The sequence below is a fragment of the Schistocerca serialis genome, chromosome 2, assembly GCF_023864345.2.
Source record: "Schistocerca serialis cubense isolate TAMUIC-IGC-003099 chromosome 2, iqSchSeri2.2, whole genome shotgun sequence".
NCBI lineage: Eukaryota > Metazoa > Arthropoda > Insecta > Orthoptera > Acrididae > Schistocerca > Schistocerca serialis.
The window spans coordinates 498738323-498760240 of NC_064639.1; the positions used below are offsets into that span (position 1 = coordinate 498738323).

General features: G+C 43.1%; 1 protein-coding gene across 1 annotated transcript in view; it reads left to right on the forward strand.

Moving 5' to 3' along the window:
• Nucleotides 1–676: 676 nt before the first annotated feature.
• Nucleotides 677–21918, forward strand: part of LOC126457441 (protein takeout-like) — a 61908-nt gene continuing 40666 nt past the window's right edge. Inside the window, exon 1 of the mRNA XM_050093723.1 lies at nucleotides 677–787. Coding sequence (XP_049949680.1) covers nucleotides 718–787 — 70 coding nt within the window. The 5' untranslated portion in view covers nucleotides 677–717. The remainder of the gene's footprint in view (nucleotides 788–21918) is intronic.

Sequence of the window (21918 nt, forward strand, 5' to 3'; positions counted from 1 at the left end):
CAGCGAGCCTCGTAATAAGAACACACTATGGTCCCCATAGTGAGGGAACACTTACAGTGGTCCGCCATATGACGAGCCTCGTAGTGAGGACACGCTTCACTGGCCCATCATGTGGCAGGCCTCGAAATAGGCAACTTGCATTGGTCCACTGTATGACAGGTCTCATAGTGGTGATGATGATGATGGGTCTGAAAGGAATAAACGTCGTGGTTACAAGTTGTGGGACAAGGGGGCCGATGTCATAGTGAGGGAACACTTAACATTGGCCGTCATCTCGCGTCTAAAGGTTTCAAGAGATCTGTTATTCATTGCACCAAGCAGAATCTTTTCCAAGTGTTTGCCATCGTCCAAGGGGATACTTTTCACTGGATAACAGCTCTGCCAGTGTACAGGTAGTAGGGGAGGATTAATAATTACGTCAGTGGGAGAAGTGTACTGTATCGTCGGACATTCTGTTGGTTAATGGGGACTAGTTTACCTGAAATTTCGGTACTCAAAGTCTGTTGTGCTGCAACGTGATGGAAGCAAACATTTCGAAGGTATTGGTGAAAAAAATATGGGTAAAGGTGGTGTTTCCGAGAAGAGAGGTTGACGCAGAGGCTGTCAGACGACGAGGAGGGAGGTACGTGAGGTTTTACGTAAGGCGGCGCTATAAAAGGCGGCGCGCGGCCTTGGCGGTCAGCAGTCAGCACCTGCGGTCTCCAGAAGCTCTCCAGCATGGCCCGCGCCTGGACCCTGCTCGCCGTAGCCGCCGCGGTCGCCTGCGCCGCCCGCGCCGCACACCTGCGTGAGTACCGCAGCACCTGCGGCCGTCCCGATCTGTACGCCTCGTTCACACGAGGATGTAGGAAATTGGCAGACACACGACTGCAGCGGATGACAGTTTGTGGTTTCTTAGACCAGTTGTTGGCGGGTTCATTAATCTAAATTTAGATCGTCAGAAGGCTTGAGCAGTCCACCCGCTAACGTTACTGGCACACGGCCGCTCTCTCCGGAATTTCAACTTTGGGATGTGCTTCGTACAGGTCTAATGGGTGTCTTGTGAAGCACTGTATTCGAAAGACCACCCCTCTGCCTTCATGCGACCCCCTGTGTGGTGCGCCCCTAAGCCTCGACCGTTGTCCACCTCTGCGAGGGGCTTTCTGGCAGACCTATAATTGAAGAGGATATTCTCTTGCATGTCATGCACTATTTTAACATATTTTAACCTATTTAACCTTAATTATGCATCCTTCGTGGACTCACAATTTAATATGCAAATGGAGACAGGACATACGTTCTCAAACCAGGTAGTGCTTTCGTTTTTAGAAATAAATAATTTTTCAACTATGTCATTGACGATTCACAGACATGTTTGCAGTAGTCACGACCATTCTCTTCTAACTGTGAACTAGAATTTACACCGGAAATAATTGAAGAGAACAAGCATATCGTGGCAGCACTACGACAGCTGCGTTACGGTTTTTAGAGGACCAACAATCGTCCCGCAGGGTTCAACACTATATGTATAGTTAGAACGGCGATGCAGAGCTTAGATATTCAGAGATAATTATTTTTTATGGTTAGGGTACTGTTTTTGACGAAGCAAGCTAAATGGTGGAACTTTCTGGCAGTTTAAAACGGTGTATCGGACCGAGATTCGAACTCGGGACCTTCGTCTTCCGCGAGCAAGTGCTCTACCATCTGAGCTACCCTAGCACGACTCAGGACCCGTTCTCAGAGCTCTACACCCGCCAGTACCTGGTCTCCTACCTTCCAAACTTCATTGAAGCTCTTCTCTCAACGCACACATCGCTGCAGAGCGAAAATTCCATTCTGGAAACATTCCCCAGGCTATGGCTAAGCCATGTCTCCGCAATGTACTTTCTGCCAGGAGTGTACTGCAAGGTTCGGAGGAGAGCTTCTGTGAAGTTTGGAAGGTAGGAGACGAGGTACTGATGGTGTAAAGCTGTGAGGACGGGTCGGCACTCGTGCTTGGGTAGCTCAGTGACTTGAACTCGGGACCTTCGCCTTCCGCGAGAAAGTGCTCTACCAATCGAGCAACACATGCGCGACTCATTACCCGTCCTCACATCCTTACACCCGCCAGCACCTCGTCTCCTACTTTACAAACTTCACTGAAGCTCTCTCCTCAACGGACACACCGCTGCAGAGTAAAAATTTCATTCTGGAAACATTCCGCAGGCTGTGGCTAAGCCGGTAGCTGAGTGTGTTCGGTCAGAGGGCTGATTTTCCTCTGTAATAAATAAGTAAAAGAATCAACTATCAGTTTGAACGGATTTCATGTGACGTCCGTCCAGACCAAACGAAGCACACTCCGCTGCAGAGTGAAAATTTCATTCAAGCTAAATGGTGCAGGAAGAGAAAAAATTATGTGTCAAAATTGGTACGTAAGCCTGCAATGCATGGAGCTAGTGTACTTGACGACATAATTGCAGCTCCAGTCCTTTTTAAAATTAATCCAAAACTTCGCACAGACTTCGGCTGACGCTTCCCGCTGGCTTCTCATTACAACTGAAGATGAAATTTAAAAGCAGTACACTAATTTCCGACGACCTGCAGAAAATCTATTATTTACAGTCTTTTTATTAGCAACTAGGAATATTTAAGTTTGTATTTAGGAATTTTTCGTCGGTACTTGTAAGAATATTTACATATTAAAAACCTAAATACATAACATCAATGTTCCATAGTAATATTTGTTTTATATTTCGTTATGAACCGGCTTTCAAGGCCACACTCAGACAACTTAATCTGCAAAGCCGAAAACCGATTCATAGCGAACTATAAAATAAACATTATTGTGGTACATTAATACTGTCTATTTGAGTTTTTAATTTACGTTAATACTTGATACGTATTTTAATAATTGATATTTGGTGGTATCTGCAGTGACATATGCGAAGCAATTACACCGTTTTATTAACGTACGTATTAGGAATAGTATGGTAATAAAACACGATTAATCAAATGTGTTTTATGCATACAACCTGTGACATAAGTTACTAGATAAAGTTTCCTATATAGTTTGCTAGGGCCTGATCACGAGAAAAAGATTTTTATTTACTCGGTTATTACATTAAAAAATCTGTAACATAACATCAATACATCAGCCATGTAATTGCAACTGAAACGAACATAAGCAACGAGGATGGTCTGGTCTTTACTATGTTTTTAGTTTCAATCAGGATAGTAGACACATATTTTTTCTACTTTCAAGGAAATTCATTATGTTGTTCCTTTTCAATAAAAAGGAATACAAAGTTTGTGATTATTCAGTCGTTTCCAAATATATCTTTTTTTCGAGTCTCCGTTTATATTTTTGAGTACTACGGCAATCTTTTACCGATCATACTTCTTTTCCTTCTGCATTTGGTCTGCGGGTCTCTTGGAATCGACAAGCACCGATGACATGTAGCGTATATTCTAATGTCACCAGCACTATATTCTCTGCGTCCCTCAAGCAGTTCACATCAGCAGCAAAAGTAGTTCGCAATCAAGATAGCTGGTGAGAGGATGTGAACTTCCTACCACGGTTCGCTGAAAGACAAACAGCCAGCAGAAGACGGGCTAGCACCAGCGTATGTGACCCAGTGTGACAGAATGCAGTTCGCTAGCGCTCGCCTACCATTTGCAAATGGTTCAAATGGCTCTAAGCACTAAGGGCTTAACATCTGAGGTCTTCAGTCCCCTAGAACTTAGAACTACTTAAACCTAACTAACCTAATGACATCACACACATCCGTGCCAGAAGCAAGATTCGAACCTGCGACCGTAGCATCAGCGCGGTTCCGTACTGAAGAGCCTAGAACCGCTCGGCCACAGCATACTGTTTGCACCAGAGACAATTCTCGTTCTCTGGTACTCCGGTGTAGGCCAGGCTTCACAATTAGCCTTTTTGCGCACCAAATGTCTGATGTGATAATGACGTTTTGCGCGCAGGCTATGTAGGCTCAGCCCTTGCGGTCGCACCACAAAAATTGGAAATAAAAAACGTGTTTGTGGGCCCTCGTAAAACACGTAGATATAATTATTTATTGTGGGCCTATTCTGCTGAATTTTTCGATGCACACCCGATGTGAATGTAAAATGTAATGGCGTATGGCACGATATGCTGGAAGACTCCGAACGACAAGCTGAGTCTCCTAATTGGTAAGGCTTTTGTTATCCTTCGTGTGCACTGTCACCTTTCCTTCGCGAAGTGTGAGATTTGTGTGTTAAGTGTATTTGAGACATTTAGACGACTGTAATGGGTGTATGTGTAATGTGTTGTCATGTTTGCGTTGTGTGATGATTAGAGAAAGGAGAGGATGAAACCAATACGCGCCGGCCGTTGTGGTCGAGCGGTTCTAGGCGCTTCAATCCGGAACCGCGTTGCTGCTACGGTCGCAGGTTCGAATCCTGCCTCGGGCATGGATGTGTGTGATCTCCTTAGGTTTGTTAGGTTTAAGTGGTTCTAAGTCTAAGCGAGTGATGACATCAAAGACCTATAGTGCTTAGAGCCATTTGAACCAAACCGGTACGAGCACATTGCCTACTCCTCTCGAATAACATCTAGGGGACCATAAACTCATTCCATAAGACACAGCAGAGAGGTTTGGAATTTAATCCACGACATTGGCGCAAAGTCTGGCGATCAGGAACTTTATGTCACCATCCCTCCTCCCCTTCGCCGGAAAAAAGCGGAAAATTATAAATTGTAAACTTGCACGACCGGAGAAGCACCTTCCCGGTGCTGAAAAATTTGTGTACGAGTCTTCGATCGTGGGATGATAGCAACGGCGGACGACGGCAGTCGACAACGGCCAATTGCGCTCGTGTATTCTAAAGATGTGACGTCACGCCGTTGCGCGGGAGCACTCGTAAAAGGAATTTTGTTGCAGTCAGGAGCGCGCCTGGGTGTGAACCGGACACTCAGAGAAGCAACGATCCCCCTTGAAAATGTCGTCCGCAGACGGGAAGGAAAACGTTGGGTTTTAATGTTAAACCCATTCGGCCACGGTGTAATGTCCGGAACATTTTACATTTCCCCGTCCAAGTGCCAGTCACGCCCGTCGTCGCTTAACTTCGGTTATCAGAAGGGAAACGGTGGAATCAACGAGGCAAGGCCATTGGCACTTGATATGAATGAAGTTGGCGGCGCCTAGAAAAAAGGTGTGTCACTTAGTTGAAGGAGATTTTTAAAGAATGATTAACGAAATTTCGTCGGTTTTCAAGTGAGTTCGATTCTTGGGAAAACGATTCCTCCCATGTCTCATTCCTTCTGGCTAGGACCAATAAAAATGTTTACTTCCTGTAGTCTGCTGAGGATTCTTGAGCTCTGGAAGTAATGAGATACTGCGAGAAAGTACTGTATATTAATTTAAGATAAGTAAAATTTGCTTGACTTTCACATTCCTTTTGTTCTCTTGCACTTGCCTAACAAGCATGCTTGCTTATAATTACAAATGTTATTTTTAAGCGGTACAGTCTGGAACCGAGCGATCGCTACGGTCGCACGTTCGAATCCTGCCTCGGGCATGGATGTGTGTGATGTCCTTAGGTTAGTTAGGTTTAAGTAGTTGTAAGTTCTAGGGGACTGATGACCTCAGAAGTTAAGTCCCATAGTGCTCAGAGCCATTTGAACCATTTTGTTATTTTTAAGACTGAAATACTGATTTTACGTAGATTTGACCCTCAACACTTTACTCTTTTTTTTTATGAAGTTGTTCCTTGCGATGTTAATAACTCTCGCTGTATGCCTTAATGAATCCAGTTCTTTGCTTTTTTCTATCATCAATTCGTTAAATCATAAAATCTTGCAGCAAAATTGTATATAGTTAAATCAACGGTCGAAGTGATCTCGTAATCCCAGGAAATAAGTTCAGGGGAGCAAATGCAAGAATCCTACGTCGCCGTCCTGGGCAATCCGCTGGTAGAAACTGTTGCCCTGCCCCGACCTGTTATGAAGTATCAAGTGTCTTTCTGTGTCCTCTGTGTGAGTGTCATGGGTGCGTGTGCAGTGTAGTATTTTGCATCTATTTTTGTTGTAGTTCTTCTTCTCTAATTGGCGTACTGAGATTAGCGTACTGAGACCCACAAAAGACGGAACATAGGTGTCGAATCATGTCTCGGTAACCAAAAGAGAGAACAACGTCTCGACTTATGTTTTGGTCAAGACGCCGTTACAAAATGCTAATTTAGTTGAGGAACACGGAATAACACAAGAACTTCAACATTCATCAAGATGATTTCTTATGTGGGTTTGTGGGCACAATAAGTCAACTGTTACTTTCACGCTTTCTACGTAGGCGAAGCAAAGGGTTTTGGTTCTTGGAATTTAGCTAGTGGGTTTCCGAGAGATATTAAGCATCTTTCTTTGAATTCCTGTCATTTCCTATTTTTCAACTTATGAGCTCGATGCCCTGAAATGAACCGCAAATAATTAGGCAGTATTTCAGTATACGCTGTAAAAATGTCCTTTAAACAATGTGCGTCACAGCCGAACTGCAGTTTCCCTCTGGTAAATCGGAGGGGCTTGCTTTACCTGCAACTGAACCTATCTAATGGGTTCATTTCACATCACCACTCGCAGTTTTTTGTCTATTCTTACCGACTCGAGTATGAAACTAGAACTTTTAGTAACAGTAAAGAACTCAATTTATAGTGGCATTTCAGAAAATATAGTTCATCAGCAACATGAACAGTAGCGACATAGCCACACTTCCCTGGAGCACACGTCTAAAATAACGTGCTGCGTTCTGCTCATGAAAGGTCCTAACTCCGGTTGCTAACTGAACTGAGTGTTTGGCAGTGCGGCACAGGGCAGAAAGTATTAAAATAAGCAAACTCCTCAAAAGCATCTTTATGATATTCTGTCCAAGAGGGATTTGAATTTATGATACGGTATCTGACTCACTGATTAACCCTATCGTGCCCCTCACCACCACCACTATCATCATTGTCATAAGCGGAAATGAGCCTTCATACTTCCGTTGTCGTACTGGCTTAGCATTTTGCAAAGTCTTTGGGATTGCCCATTCCGTCAATACACTTTACTCTCCGAATGCTTAAACACTATATAGAACCTGTTCATGGGATGTCTGCTGAATCGAACAGCCGGTTTTGTAAACCTTTTACGTTGTTGTTCCTTTCTAACATCTTTGCTGTCCAGTATAGCTCGCTTAAAGTGTAATTTTTGTGCATTTCATCCCAGCTTTCAGCATTTCTCATAAGTTGTCGTTTTGACATTTTTTTCCAGTGAGCTGTAAATAGCACGATGGAAGGCACAGGTGGTCGTCAGAATATTCGAACATCGCTTTATGACAGCGGGTGATATAGTGTCTCGTTGCAATATAAGTGTGACATTTTTCGTCATCGTCATGTACTGTTTAGTCATCAAAATGTTGTGCCAACGAGACATACTCGTTGTTGTGGTAATACGTTATTTATTATCTGGCTGCAAGCTGAATATTTATCCGTCAAGCATACCTCCTGAACAGACTAAGAAAATACATTTTACTCTTGTGTTATTTATTTGGGGAGATCAGAAAAGGGACTAAAATTACAACATGTGATCTACAACAAGAACGAATTTCATTAAATAGCATGGAGCTGAGTTCTTCCATATTTGTGCGACACACAATGCAATTGATCTAACAAATAAACCGTTTATGCACTGCACCAGTTACGAACGCTCCACTGATATTGCTAACTGTCTTTTGAAAGAACATTAATCAAGTTTTTACTGGAAAAATCAAAGTAGCTGCATTTAACTTAGCTGACGGTACACTAAAACTTAACTGAGCAAAAACGACTCAGGAATATTAGAGTACAGTAACAACTATCGTAAAGCCACAATAAACAATTATTTTTAATCTATTTATTTTTCAGTGTAGTCTCTCTCAAACATCCATTCGTCCGGAGGGATTACCTGTTTTTCATTCCATCGGAGAAGTAGGTTTAGGCAGACTCTGAAGACAGGGGCCTACACCAAGTATTAATGCGGCCCAAGAAGTGAGCATCAATTACAAGACCAGAAAAAAATAGATAAAATAAGAAAATCCATGAAATTTCGTTTATGTAAAGTTATGATTTTCAGTTTGAAACTCCCGCCACACGATGCTATTCTCTCCTCATTTGATGAAATTTCTCCCCACTAAATACCAAGTTAGGGGATTGGAATAAAAAACGTGGAGAAAAACCATGGGAATAATCAGAGATGAGAAACGAATTAACTCCCATGGTTTCTGCTGATACTGAAGAAGTTAGCACAGTGACTATGGCTCGGTACCCTTATTCGGGAGGAGCGGGATTCAAATCCAAGTCCGGCCATTCAGATTTATCTTTCCGTTGACCTGAATTCCATAAACTGCTTAAAGCGAATGCCGTGATGGTTTCCCATCTTTGTCCTCTCCAAGATGTTATCAGTCTCTAACAACATTGCCGTGATCGGGACGTGAATCATGAGCGTTGTTTTCTGCCTTAGCTAGTGTGTTATTTTGATGAAAGAAAACTATCAACAAAAGCGTTGATTAGCTAACAGCTAAAATTAAAAATTTCTAATGAGAGTATTTTGCCTTTGCAGAACCCGTTACTTGCATTTTCAGTGGTCACCAACTTCAAGCTTTTTGGTGGTGTTTGTCTCAGGCATGTTGGTTGGAACATGACCTAATAACACGCCGCGTGAAACGAACACCACCAAGGACGCAAATACCGGCTCTAGAAGCCTGCATCGTGTGATTAAACTTCATGGTTCTTGTGGCGTTCCTAGTCGGCGTGCCTTTAGTCGGATAGAAAAGTCTGCTGCGACACGGAAATTAGCCGTCATCGGTGATCGGTGTACAAGCGAGATAGGTTAAGGCTGACAAGTGCAAAGCAGTTGGCCTCCATCAGGACTTTGCTTCGAGCCAGCTGACGGAGAAATTACCATGCATCTGAACTATGTATGTGAGTTTCTTGGAAGTGAACGTAAACTAATGCTGTGAGTGTACGTTTTTTTCACCCACTTCTACAGTTGACGCCTATGACGAAAAACAAATCCCATATGAAACTTGTTACCTCTTTTTCTCTTCTTTGACGTTATGCCGCCTCACAGGTTTAATATCCGAAGAACCTTTTATCTTCTTCCTTTTCATCTAGCATTCATTTCAGTAGTTGATATCCAACTTGACATTACGTCAGTCGATGGATAATCTTGTCTACACCATTTGTTTGTAAGTCTTGTAAACTCTCTTCTGCGTGCTTTCGAGTTTCAACTGTTTGTGCATTGTTTTCCTGAAGTGTACACGAGAAACCAGTTGCGAAAAACCACCTAAAAGTAACTCCTGGCCTATGGCGTTGACAGACCAACAGTCTATAGTTGGGCGCGCGGATACAAACCGGATGTCGCTCACCTCCCAAATATTGCAATGTAGTGCTGTACGCATTAGACTACCAGTGCATGTCGAGTAATTACTGCTGCACTCGGTTCAGTTTTAACAATATGTAGTCAATGGCACATCACTTATTGCGATGCTCTAGCTGCTCGATAGCATTCATTCACAGTTTTCATTTGTTCTGACCGATCCAGAAGTCGACACCGTTTCTCGTGACCACTTTGCTTCATAGTGCTTCATAGTCAGCGGACCTTTAACTGCGATGTGGTTAGGCTCTAAGTCGACAAGATGTTGTTTCTATTATTTAAGCATATTACTATTTTACAATGTTGTAAGCAAAATAGATTTTTGTTCTCTGTCCATCGCATGCAGTTCACAATAGGAAGTTCCACATAAGGAGCAAAAGCGAAGCCAAAAACAGAAGGAGAGTCATCACTTGGTGTCCTTCTTCTCAATACCGCGGCTAGCAGAATACAGCTACAATCCACATTTGGCTTAGTCGTCTTCGTCGCCTTGGTCTTTTCTGGGACTGGCGTTGCAACAGAGGTCAGACGTAGAGGTTTCGTTTCTGTACAAAAACTAGCCGTCGAATAGTTGCCACTGGCATACATCAGGAACTATACAGACGTTGATTGGACATCCTAGTTGGATTTACTACCCTAGATGCATTTCTGAGATCTTGACAGTTACGACTAACTAGTCTATAGGTGTACATATTAAGATCACTTTCTCAAATCCCCCCCCCCCCCTCTCCCCGCCCCACACACACAAACACACACTGCATCTGAGGTCATCAGCCTCCTAGACATAGAACTACATAAACCTAACTAACCTAAAGACATCACACGCATCCATGCCCGAGGCAGGATTCGAACCTGCGACCGTAGCAGCAGCGCGGTTCCGGACTGAAGCGACTAGAACCGCGCGGCCACAGCAGCCGGCTAAAGTGGGGCTCCTGGTGTGTCTGACACTATTGTTAGAGGCAGGAACCTGTTCGCTTGAAGTGTGCTCTCAACTGTTTCCAAAACAACCAGCCAGAGAGCGAATGCATGGCACACAACATAAGTCTACAACGTAGAAGAAGAACATACGAACGGCAAGACAGCTTCGAGAAGTTAAACGAAGACAGCAGACAGTAGGTGAGAAAGTCTTACATTCAGTAATAAATGAGTTTCCCAACAGTTGTTTCAATGATGGACCGGAAGACTCAGGTAAAACATTTGTCTGCACGACTTCGTGTCCCATTTTACGAATTGAAAACATTGTTGTTTTAACAGTAAGTAGCCTGGACAGACATTGTTGCCCGTGTCCTGTCAGCGGACACAAATGGTGACTCAACGAATTACCATTTGCTCTCTTATTTTGACTCAAGAATTTTGACATTAGACCGTAAGGGTGGTCGTTTAATTATAATTTCGTCAATGGCTCTACTATTGGCATGCCTAACGACAACTAATACTTGACGGAAGTCTCCTCCAAAAAGAATTATTTTGCCTCCATAAGGGAGATTAATGTTAATGATGTCTCTTAAAATTCGATCGACAGCGCTTAGCGCGTCTTTGGGACCCACTGAAATCTCATCACAAATGATGAGACCACAGTAACGGACAAGTTGTGCATCTTTGCTGTGAGTGTGAATTCATGAGACCGACGTCTTAAAGATGGGTACAGACAGTCAGAAAATCGGCTGTGATGTGTGTCCCTCTGGTAGGAAATGGGCAGCAATGCCTGTTGTTAAAACAACAGTGTTTTCACCTCCAAAAATGTGACACAAAGTCTTGTAAACGGACGTTTTATCGAAGCTTCCAGATCCGTCGGTGAAGTAACAGTTGGGAAACCTATTTCTTACTGAATGCAAGACTTCCACAGGTATTGCCTTCTGTTCTTCGTTTAGCTTCTCGTAAGCTATCTTGCCGTTCATATGTTCTTCTTCTATGGTGTAGGTTTCTGTTGTGTGTTGTGCAACGATCAGTACAGAGTTTGACAGATTCAGTTCAAAATGGTTCAAATGGCTCTGAGCACTATGGGACTTAACTTCTGAGGTCATCAGTCCCCTAGAACTTAGAACTACTTAAACCTAACTAACCTAAGGACATCACACACATCTATGCCCGAGGCAGAATTGGAACCTGCGACCGTAGCGGTCGCGCGGTTCCAGACTGTAGCGCCTAGAACCGCTCGGTCACCCCGGCCGGCGGCAGCTTCAGTTGTTGTCAAGATTTGTCAGCTGTATTGGCAGGAGAACAGAATATGCAGACGACAGAAAAAGCCACAACGCATTCGAAATACAATTTTTAACAAAACCAATAACTTTAAACTATTTGTGTATTTTTCATCGTTAGTGGTGAACGAAATATTGAAAATAATGCATCAATCATTTTGATTGAGTAATGCGAGAGATATGGTGTACCGACATAAAAACACCATTGAGCAATGGTATTTACGATTTCGTGGAAACTGAACAATGACGGACTAAAGTCCGCCGTTGCAACTGCAGACAACGTCGAAGTTTGAGAAAAATCCAAGTCGTGCCTGATGGTCTACCGGTAAGACTACGGCACCAAATGGGTTTTTCCTAGCGAGATTTGACCTGGAAAAAATGTTGCAGGAATTCCAGCGACTGTAGCTTTTTCAGGGCAATCAGACGGCCCAGTATACGTGCCAGGGGCCTCGTAACACGCACATACAAAGATGCAGCTGAAACATTTGGCGACAGCGCAGTTTCGTCAACCACTGGTACTGACTCTTCACTGATTCTTGTTGACCTGCAAATATGTTTTCTGCACTGCAGTGATTAAAACTAACGGAACATTCAATATAAAATTTTAATATGTCTTAATAACCCACACTCTTAATAGAATACGTGACTAAGAAAGGTCAGTTGCTTGGTATGTAGGTAAGCCCCCTTATTCTTCACTGTATCTCCACTTCTGCCTTCCTGAAATTTTAAATTTCTCAGGTAGCTATCCCTTATGCTTTTACAAAGTTTCTATATCTTCTTAACTAAAATAAAATTTGCATGCATTATAATACATTGACCATAATTTTCAAATAATTTTCCGGTATCTAGGATCAGGAAACTCATTCCGTTCACTTCTCTTCAAGTCTACACTCGGTCATTCTTCGACTACGACAGGACGCAAATCAGTCAGAAGTATGGGATTGATATGATATTGAAGTGCCTGTGTTATTCTGATTACGATAGGAAGTTCCTTTAGACGTGCATGTCCGAAGGAACAGGCACTGCGGAGACTACAGCCGTTATGAAACACATTAAATGAATCGCAATTCAGAATAAGGACAACTATCAGCTGTAGAATGGAATGATGACAATGGCCGGCCGCTGTGGTCGAGCGGTTCCAGGCGCTTCAGTCCGGAACCGCGCTGCTGCTACTGTCGCAGGTTCGAATCCTGCCTCGGGCATGGATGTGTGTGATGTCCTTAGGTTAGTTAGGTTTAAGTAGTTCTAAGTTCTACGGGACTGATGACCTCAGAAGTCAAGTCCCATAGTGCTCAGAGCCAACCAATTAAAAGATCGGTGTCTACACCCTCCACGTCGCACATCGTAACTGAATTCTGTCGAGAACCGCTGCTGCTCGTGTGGTCACTCGGGCTGCTGGAGTTCCAGAAACGGGCTGCTGGAGTTCCAGAAGTGAATAGTCCGCGGTGCATTTTGCTGCGTGCGACCTTGAAAACGCGCCGCACCTATGCAACAGCCCCGTTAATTCCAGTGCAGTGTGGCCACCCTCACTAAGACCACGGCGAAACGTGACTTTTTTCATTAACAAATTTCCAGAGGTGAAACAAACTATACGTGATAAAAAAAAAGTGGATCGATACCGTGCCCTCGTACCAGTATAAAATAATTGTGCTGTCTTGTCTCGACAACAGGGAGAAATAACAAGAGTTTAACGTTGCATATTCTGCATGACAGGCGCCAGGCACTCTTGGCAGTATATGCTTCTCTATATAGACTTATCTTCACTTGAAATACCAGCCTTCGTAGTCATCCATGTTGTGTCGCTCGAACGGAGGTAGCCTATTCGAACCCTTGTGGTGGAAGATATTTTCGGGGCCTGTGTTCGGCTGGCAAGGAGTGGTGCTGGCGTGGTATTCCCGATCACCAGACCGTGCGTCAATGTTCTGGATTAAATTCCAAACCTCTATGCAGAGTCTCATGGAGTGAGGTCATGCGACATTGTCGGATGGGGACGTTAACGTCGGCGCCCCTCTTGGTGCTATTTGAGAGGAGTGAGCTATGCGTCGGCAGTGTGTTCACCCTCTCCCTTCTCTTATCGTCGTACAAGACGAAGCTGACACCACATTAGTCACTTACACACAACAGATACACAACTCTTAGACACTGCTACGAGAATGATACCGTTTCCCATTAGGCGGTTGAACTTACCGCTCGGTGTCTCCCAGGGACAATGCCAAACAGCTCTTTTTTTCTACTTACATGCCGTGAATAAAAACTTATTCCATAACAAGATACACTTGCAATGAAAAAGTATCTTTGCATAGCAAGATGTAGTGTACACAGCTGTTATTCGCAAGGGCTAGATGTTAATGCGCTTCTAAACATACACGTGTCACAAAACGAGTTCCTGCGAGTGTTTCGTCAAAATTCAGTGTTTCTAATGCGATCGTAAACGTCTTCCGCCTACTTAGCTGAATGGTAACGTGTTTCCCTCCCATGCAGCGGGCCCGCGTTCGATTCCCGGCCGGGTTGGAGATGTTTTTTCGCCCGTGGACTGGGTGTTGTATTGTCATCATGCCCCCATCACCATCGACGCACAAGTCGCCCAAGGTGGCTTCACATGAAATAAGACTTGCAACAAGGCGGCCGGACGGGACCTCACGGCAAACAATGCCATACGATCATTTCATTTTCATTCGCAAACGTTGAAGCAAAATAGGTTACTGTGATACGTGATAGGTTTCTGTGATACATGCTTCTTGCATAAAGTCTGAAGACAAACTTTGATCTGTTTCAATTCCTGAGACTTTTTTCCTTGGAGGTTCGTAGAAAAATGGAAATATGGTGCTAACTTCTTTGAATCTGGGGATTATCAAAGCTATTATATTGTAAATCTGCAGCACAGTCAAGTGCCGAAAACGTATTTGGCATGTCAAGATTCTTCTCGAACAGCTCCATCTCTAAAGATCTTGACATCGACGGGACAGTTTTTAGAGAACTGGACTGGACGCTGAATCTAATATTATTCTTTGATAAACCAGGAAAAAGTTGAAACTTACGTACTTGATTCAGTTAATGATCAATATTTGTCGATTTAGATCGTAGAGGTACAGTATGTTACACTGCGAACTGGCTTTAATTGTGCAGAACTAACCAAAAGCAGAACTAACCAAAACCTCGGAAAATTAACCTGCGATATAGCATTCCTTTCCCTTCCCGTTTTCTTGGTTTCTTGCAGTGAACAGCCGATTGTCGTCATCGCCATTGTCGATAATCCCCTAGCAGAAGTAGATTCGTGATGACATTAAGCACATGATGTTCTGGTGGTATTTAAATTAGCGGACGTTGATGATTAATGAAAAGCGAGCTTCAGTGGAACCTGCTCAGGTACATGTGCACAGAACATCTATGTTAAAACGCCCATCACTGATCAGTCTAAATAAGTAATGACTCAATATGGGTGCGCAGTGTGATCCTATAATTTGTTTTTTATTAATCAATAACTTTAAATTAGTGTCGACAGGACTTATCAGTGGTTCCGAATCACGGTTTTCAAATTACACTACGACGCTTGGATTTCGTACATGATGGAACGTGTTCTCATTTTAGGCCCCATGTTTGAGATGTTCTGCTTTTTGTATCGCTATGTTGCTGTTAGCCACTTGAAATATGAGCAAGCATTGCAATTATTTTTATGATCAGGCCCTGTTGCTAGAAAGCTCTCTTTCTGTGTTGCACACCACGTGTTTCCCACTACACGTTTGTTTTCCTATCTAGCACTGGAATGGTTTGTTGTTATTTCCAAAGGGATTGGACAATACACTCTCAAACTGGCCACGGAAGTGACTGCGCGTGGATTTTTCGAGAACGGCAGAGTCTCTGCTGCCGACCGTGCGGTTAGAGCTCGGCACTAAGGCAGTATGCGGGCTACGAGTGACCCAGCACACACCTGAGGCCCATACTCCCCAGTGAAGGTTGTCCTTGACTCGCTCTCACGCAGCCTGGATCACCTTCGGCTCTGATCGACTCTAGTGCAGTTGCGGAACGCAACAAGCACATCTAGCAGCCGGTGGGGATACGGTCAATGTATCCTGCTAACTCTTTGGATCCTTCTTCTTTGTGGTCCTCCCTATGCATTCTATGTGGTGTTTACAGCGAGTTACCCACAGAAGAACGGCGCGATGGTACACATATATCATGTTTCGTGACTAGCGTCAAAAAGGAGAACGCTAGGAGCGGAAAGAGCAAATAAAACAAATAAAAGATGAATCCGAACTCTGTCGATAAAATTTTGAATGTTATTCAGGGACTTTTTCTGAATATTCTGGTGTAACGTCCTCATCTTAAGCGCTTGTTACATAGTAATGACGTGATTATGATTTATTAGGTTTCTTACCTTAACTACATATGTTTCTGAGAAAAAGTCTTCACAACAGTGAAAAAGCCTGTAATATCAACCATCAAAAGTACAACGCGAAACGCCGGCCGCGGTGGCAAAGCGGTTCTAGGCGCTTCAGTCGGGAACCGCGCGACTACTACGGTTCGAATTCTGCCTCGGGCATGGATGTGTGTAATGTTCTTAGGTTAGTTAGGTTTAAGTAGTTACTAAGTCTAGGGGACTGATGACCTCAGATGTTAAGTCCCATAGTGCTTAGAGCCATTTGAACCATTTTATAACACGAAACACAAGAGTAAGGCAACTACCTCAGGACGTAACGTATCTACGTTTATCATAGTGAGTTCAGCCCGTTCTGTCATTCCCATGTAACTCCATCCGAACAGGATTTGAAAGGCTCAACGGTACCGACCGACCGCCATGTCATTTCAGCCGATAGGCGTCACGGGACACGGATATGGAGGGGCATGTGGTCAGCACACCGTTGGCAGTATTCGTGACCAGAGCCGCTACTTCTCAGTCACGTAGCTCCTCAGTTGGCCTCAGAAGGGCTGAGTGCACCCCACTTGCCAGCAGCGCTACGCAGACTCGGACGGTCTCCATCCAAGTGCTAGACAAGTCCGACGGCTTTAAATTTGGCAATCTGACAGAAGCCAATGTTACCACAGCTAGTAGGCCGTGGGCCCATTGTCATGTAAGGTACCTAAAAAATGTACAAATGTTCCTTTACGGGTAGTGTTCAAAATGTCGACCACCATAATCACAGCAGGTTGAAGAGCGAGTGTTAATGTACAGCTAAAGCCGCAAAAAAATAAAGGAAGAAAGAAGTTAGCGAATGGAACAGTAAGTTTATTCCCAAACAAAACACACCGCGCATAGCATTGCATTTTCACTGTTGTGCACTTTTCAGTACAGTACAGTACAGTACAGTACACCAGGCAAGACGAATGGAATATTCCAGAATTTGAAACACGAACAGCTGCTAGCATGAGTTTCTTAGAAGTAGATACCTTAGGGGTTGCGAAGCAACTTAAATCGCTTGATACGGGCAAGTCTTCAGGTCCAGATTGTATACCGATTAGGTTCCTATCAGATTACGCTGATACAATAGCTCCCTACTTAGCAATCATATACAACCGCTCGCTCACCAATAGATCTGTACCTACAGATTGGAAAATTGCGCAGGTCGCACCAGTGTTTAAGAAGGGTAGTAGGAGTAATCCATCGAACTACAGACCTATATCATTGATGTCGGTTTGCAGTAGGGTTTTGGAGCATATACTGTATCACCTCGAAGGGAACGATCTATTGATACGTAATCAACATGGTTTCAGAAAACTTCGTTCTTATGCAACGCAGCTAGCTCTTTATTCGCACGAAGTAATGGCCGCTATCGACAGGGGATCTCAAGTTGATTCCGTATTTCTAGATTTCCGGAAAGCTTTTGACACCGTTCCTCACAAGCGACTTCTAATCAGGCTGCGGGCCTATGGAGTATCGTCTCAGTTGTGCGACTGGATTCGTGATTTCCTGTCAGGAAGGTCGCAGTTCGTAGTAATAGACTTCAAATCATCGAGTAAAACAGAAGTGATGTCAGGTGTTCCCCAGGGAAGCGTCCTGGGACCTCTGCTGTTCCTGATCTATATAAATGACCTTGGTGACAATCTGAGCAGTTCTCTTAGGTTGTTCGCGGATGATGCTGTAATTTACCGTCTAGTAAGGTCATCCGAAGACCAGTACCAGTTGCAAAGCGATTTAGAAAAGATTGCTGTATGGTGTGGCAGGTGGCAGTTGACGCTAAATAACGAAAAGTGTGAGGTGATACACATGAGTTCCAAAAGAAATCCGTTGGAATCCGATTACTCGATAAATAGTACAATTCTCAAGGCTGTCAATTCAACTAAGTACCTGGGTGTTAAAATTACGAACAACTTCAGTTGGAAAGACCACATAGATAATATTGTGGGTAAGGCGAGCCAAAGATTGTGTTTCATTGGCAGGGCACTTAGAAGATGCAACAAGTCCACTAAGTCCACTAAAGAGACTCGTTCGTCCTCTGTTAGAATATTGCCGCGCGGTTTGGGATCCTTACCATGTGGGATTGACGGAGGACATCGAAAGGGTGCAAAAAAGGGCAGCTCGTTTTGTATTATCGCGTAATAGGGGAGAGAGTGTGGCAGATATGATACGCGAGTTGGGATGGAAGTCATTAAAGCAAAGACTTTTTCGTCGCGGCGAGATCTATTTATGAAATTTCAGTCACCAACTTTCTGTTCCGAATGCGAAAATATTTTGTTGAGCACAATCTACATAGGCAGGAATTATCATCAAAATAAAATAAGAGAAATCAGAGCTCGAACAGAAAGGTTTAACTGTTCGTTTTTCCCGCGCGCTGTTCGTGAGTGGAATGGTGTAGAGATAGTATGATTGTGGTTCGATGAACCCTCTGCCAAGCACTTAATTGTGAATTGCAGAATAATCATGTGGATGTAGATGTAGAAGAAATGAAATGAAACACAGTTACTCTGTAACGAGTACCGGAGACCACGAGTTCCTTGTAACAAAATAGAAAGGATCCCTAAACAGACTCTGGCTTCACCCAGTACAAATAAAGTACGCTTTATATAACATTATGCAGACAGGTAAACATGCCCTGCATAAACAGACATAATTTAAAAACGCTGTCGTTATTCTGTCAAGTAATAAAATAGCGAGGACATTTTGCATTCATGAACGTGTGGACGTTTTAAAAACGCTGTCGTTATTCTGGCAAGCAATAAAGTAGCAAGAAGGACATTTTACATTCATGACTGCGGCGATTCATGATCTCATGGAGTCCGTTAAGATTCGGAAAACGCAGCGAGCTATGCTGATTCGTGACTCTCCATCCACTGATGCGCCTCTCTCTTCCTGCGCATTAAAAAAAGTACTGCTATTCTAAGACTAAAATAAGTAATCAAAAATGCGCTGTGTCTGGCTTTCGTTTTCCTGTAAGGACAGTATAGCGTTTTAATCGCTTGCTTTCGATGTCCCAGTACTGGGTCAAATCAGGGCACTTGAACTCTAGACCGTTGGTACGGTAAAAAAGCCTCCACTGTTTTGCGTTCGAAACAGTTTCTCGGAATCGTTTAGGAAAGTAGGCCTAATGCCCATTCCTGCCCATATATAGTACCTCAACATCGACCGACGTCATTGTACATGAGTTGCGCCTAATCTCTGTGGGATCCAAAGATTTTCATAATTTGTCCCCAATGCGCAGTTCACTCAATGAGGGCGTGTGGACCTACAGAAACGTGCCCAGTAGCATGTTGCACATTTTGCATTGCGTTCACAAAGTGAACTGCGCATTAGATATACACTTTAAACATATTTCGATCCCAAGCAGACAGATGTATTCTCACCGAAGGACGCAACTCTTACACATAGACGTCGCTCAATTGATTGTAAGATTAATGAAGGCCTCAGAAAGGAAATTTTACCAGTAGTTGTGAGCAAAGTGTGTAATGTATCATTAACGATGCTGACGACATCAGTACTGGGCATCGCCATCTACCAGTGTCGTTGGCATAAACTTGTTTCCATGATGTTTACAGTAATTAAGAAATTTGTGCAATGGAACGCACACTCCGTCAAAAAGTACCAGAAGTAATTTAATTAATTTGGCACACAGTCACTGGGTAAACAGAGGAAATATATCGGAAACATGGTTGACAAAAAGTGAGCACTTCATAATACCATGGTACCAAATAATTCGTGCCGACACATAGGATTAGTATGGACACTATAGTACAACAAGGAATGAACTGTACTGCTCACTAGTGCATTTAGATTTACCAGTTCAAGCTGTGAGTTTATTGACGACGAGCGGAACTGTCAACGTACTCACCGGGTACATATAGTAAAAGTAAATCGTGAGGGAATATAAGCAGAGAGACATTTCAAATGCAGTAAGAGAGGTTAACGAGTGGTTTTAACGATCACCCATCAGCGTGAGATACACAGATCACAGAAGACAAAACAGGAGAACTATTAGTGAAAAACACAGATGAATACATAGGGTAGCCGCAAGAAGTACAAAGATTTGTATGTTCAGTAAACTAAGAGCAGATAGAGACAGTAGTATCACATCTCAAGGAGGCACTCGACGCTTAACTATAGGGAGGAGCATGTAGAGCATCTGTGGCTCAAGTTTTAAACAACAGCCTGACCAAGCACTAGACAGGCCTACATATGTACCTTGTAGAACAGCTCATAGTTGAAGGGATCCTACATGTTGAATCTCTTTTTTTTTTAAATAAATAAATAAACTTAAGTGCGCGAAACGGCTAGGATCATACGTGTCCATCCTCTCTTGGTATTCAGTCTCTGTAAGGACACTTCCAAAGATACAAAGGCGACTGCACATCTCTTAAATACATTGAACTCGCTCGCTTGCTTACTTGCTTACATCTGTATATGTAGGCTAACCTCAGGAACTGCTGTAAGGATTTTGATCCAGTTTTGCTTGATAGACACACTGATTCACGGGGAAGGCTTTTGTATACAGTTTATAAATATTTCGTGCAAAACGTCTGAATTTCGATTAGTTAAAGTGAAGATGTGAAAACGAAGCGATTGCGACGTAGTGGACAGCCATCACAAATCGAGAAAGTAGTGGTGCCTCGAGAACGCAGCACGCGCATCTAGTTCGCACCTGGTGGGCTGGTCTAGCGGTTTTCCGGCACCGTAGCTCAGCGTGTTCCGTCAGATGGCCTGTTGCCCTCTGGAAGAAAAAAAAATTGAGTGAAGTATTCAACAGGTAACTTGAAAGAGTGTCATGAGTGTCATGTGACGTCCGCCCAGACCAAATGATCAGAACAATACGAAAAGAGGAAAGCAGTTGAGTGTGCGGCTAGAAACTAGAATATTGGGGACCGAATTCTGGTTGGGTCACCTTTTTTCATTCTTCCTTTTAACCTGGCATTCGTCTCTCAATTATGCGGAGGATATGCATGTCGAAATATGACAATTTCAGATTGCCAGTTTCTGCTTCCCTCAGGTTAGCAACCGCAGTTCAGACTCTTAGTTCTCTGCAAATTCTTCGAACAATGGGCAGTTATTTACTCACCCTAAAGTATCGTAATAAATGTCACCAATAACGAAAAGATAACCACCTCATTATGAGGGTGTGAAGTGAGACCTACAATTTTAAATAATAAAATATTTTAACCAATAATTTCCCTGTTATCGTTTGAGAAGAATTGCATAGCGAAAAACCACGTGAACCCGAAATATGTGACATTTTATTTTTATGCAACCATTAAAACGTTTTCCAAAAAACTACTTCAGCAATTTTGCTTCGTTTACATACAGTAAGTGCATATGCTCCAGGGGAACTGTTGGACTTCTTGCTGTACATGTACATTATTCGCTGGCTGACAATATTAATAGTAACCTCAGCCTATTTGCACCTGTTGCACTGTCTGTATGAACTACTACATGAAACAGCTACACAAATATCAAGTCATATCTGATAAGATTTCACAAGAGTACGAATATTGGCACTTCGCAATAAACGTTAATAAAACTGTGCATTTCAAAAAACGGAAAATCGTAATATTCTATGGCCACGATATCAATGAGTCACGATTGGAATAAGTTAACATACATAAACATTTTGGTTAAAAGATTTTCGGGGATATGAAATGAAATGATCACCTACGCTCGGTTGTAAGCTAAATCAGGTTGTACTTTTCGGTTTATTGGTACGATACTGGCCTACAAACGAGATTGCTTACAAAACGTTTTATGACTCATCTCACAATGTAGGACAATCGTGTGAAAGCTAGGGTAACTGAATGTACGAGGCGTGTTTTTTTTTTTTAAGTAAGTACCGTTTTGAAATTAAAAAAAGACGTGCTAAGATATCTCAATAATTTTATTTTTACAGGAAAGCTTGTACCTTAATTTATTTTTCTACATAATTT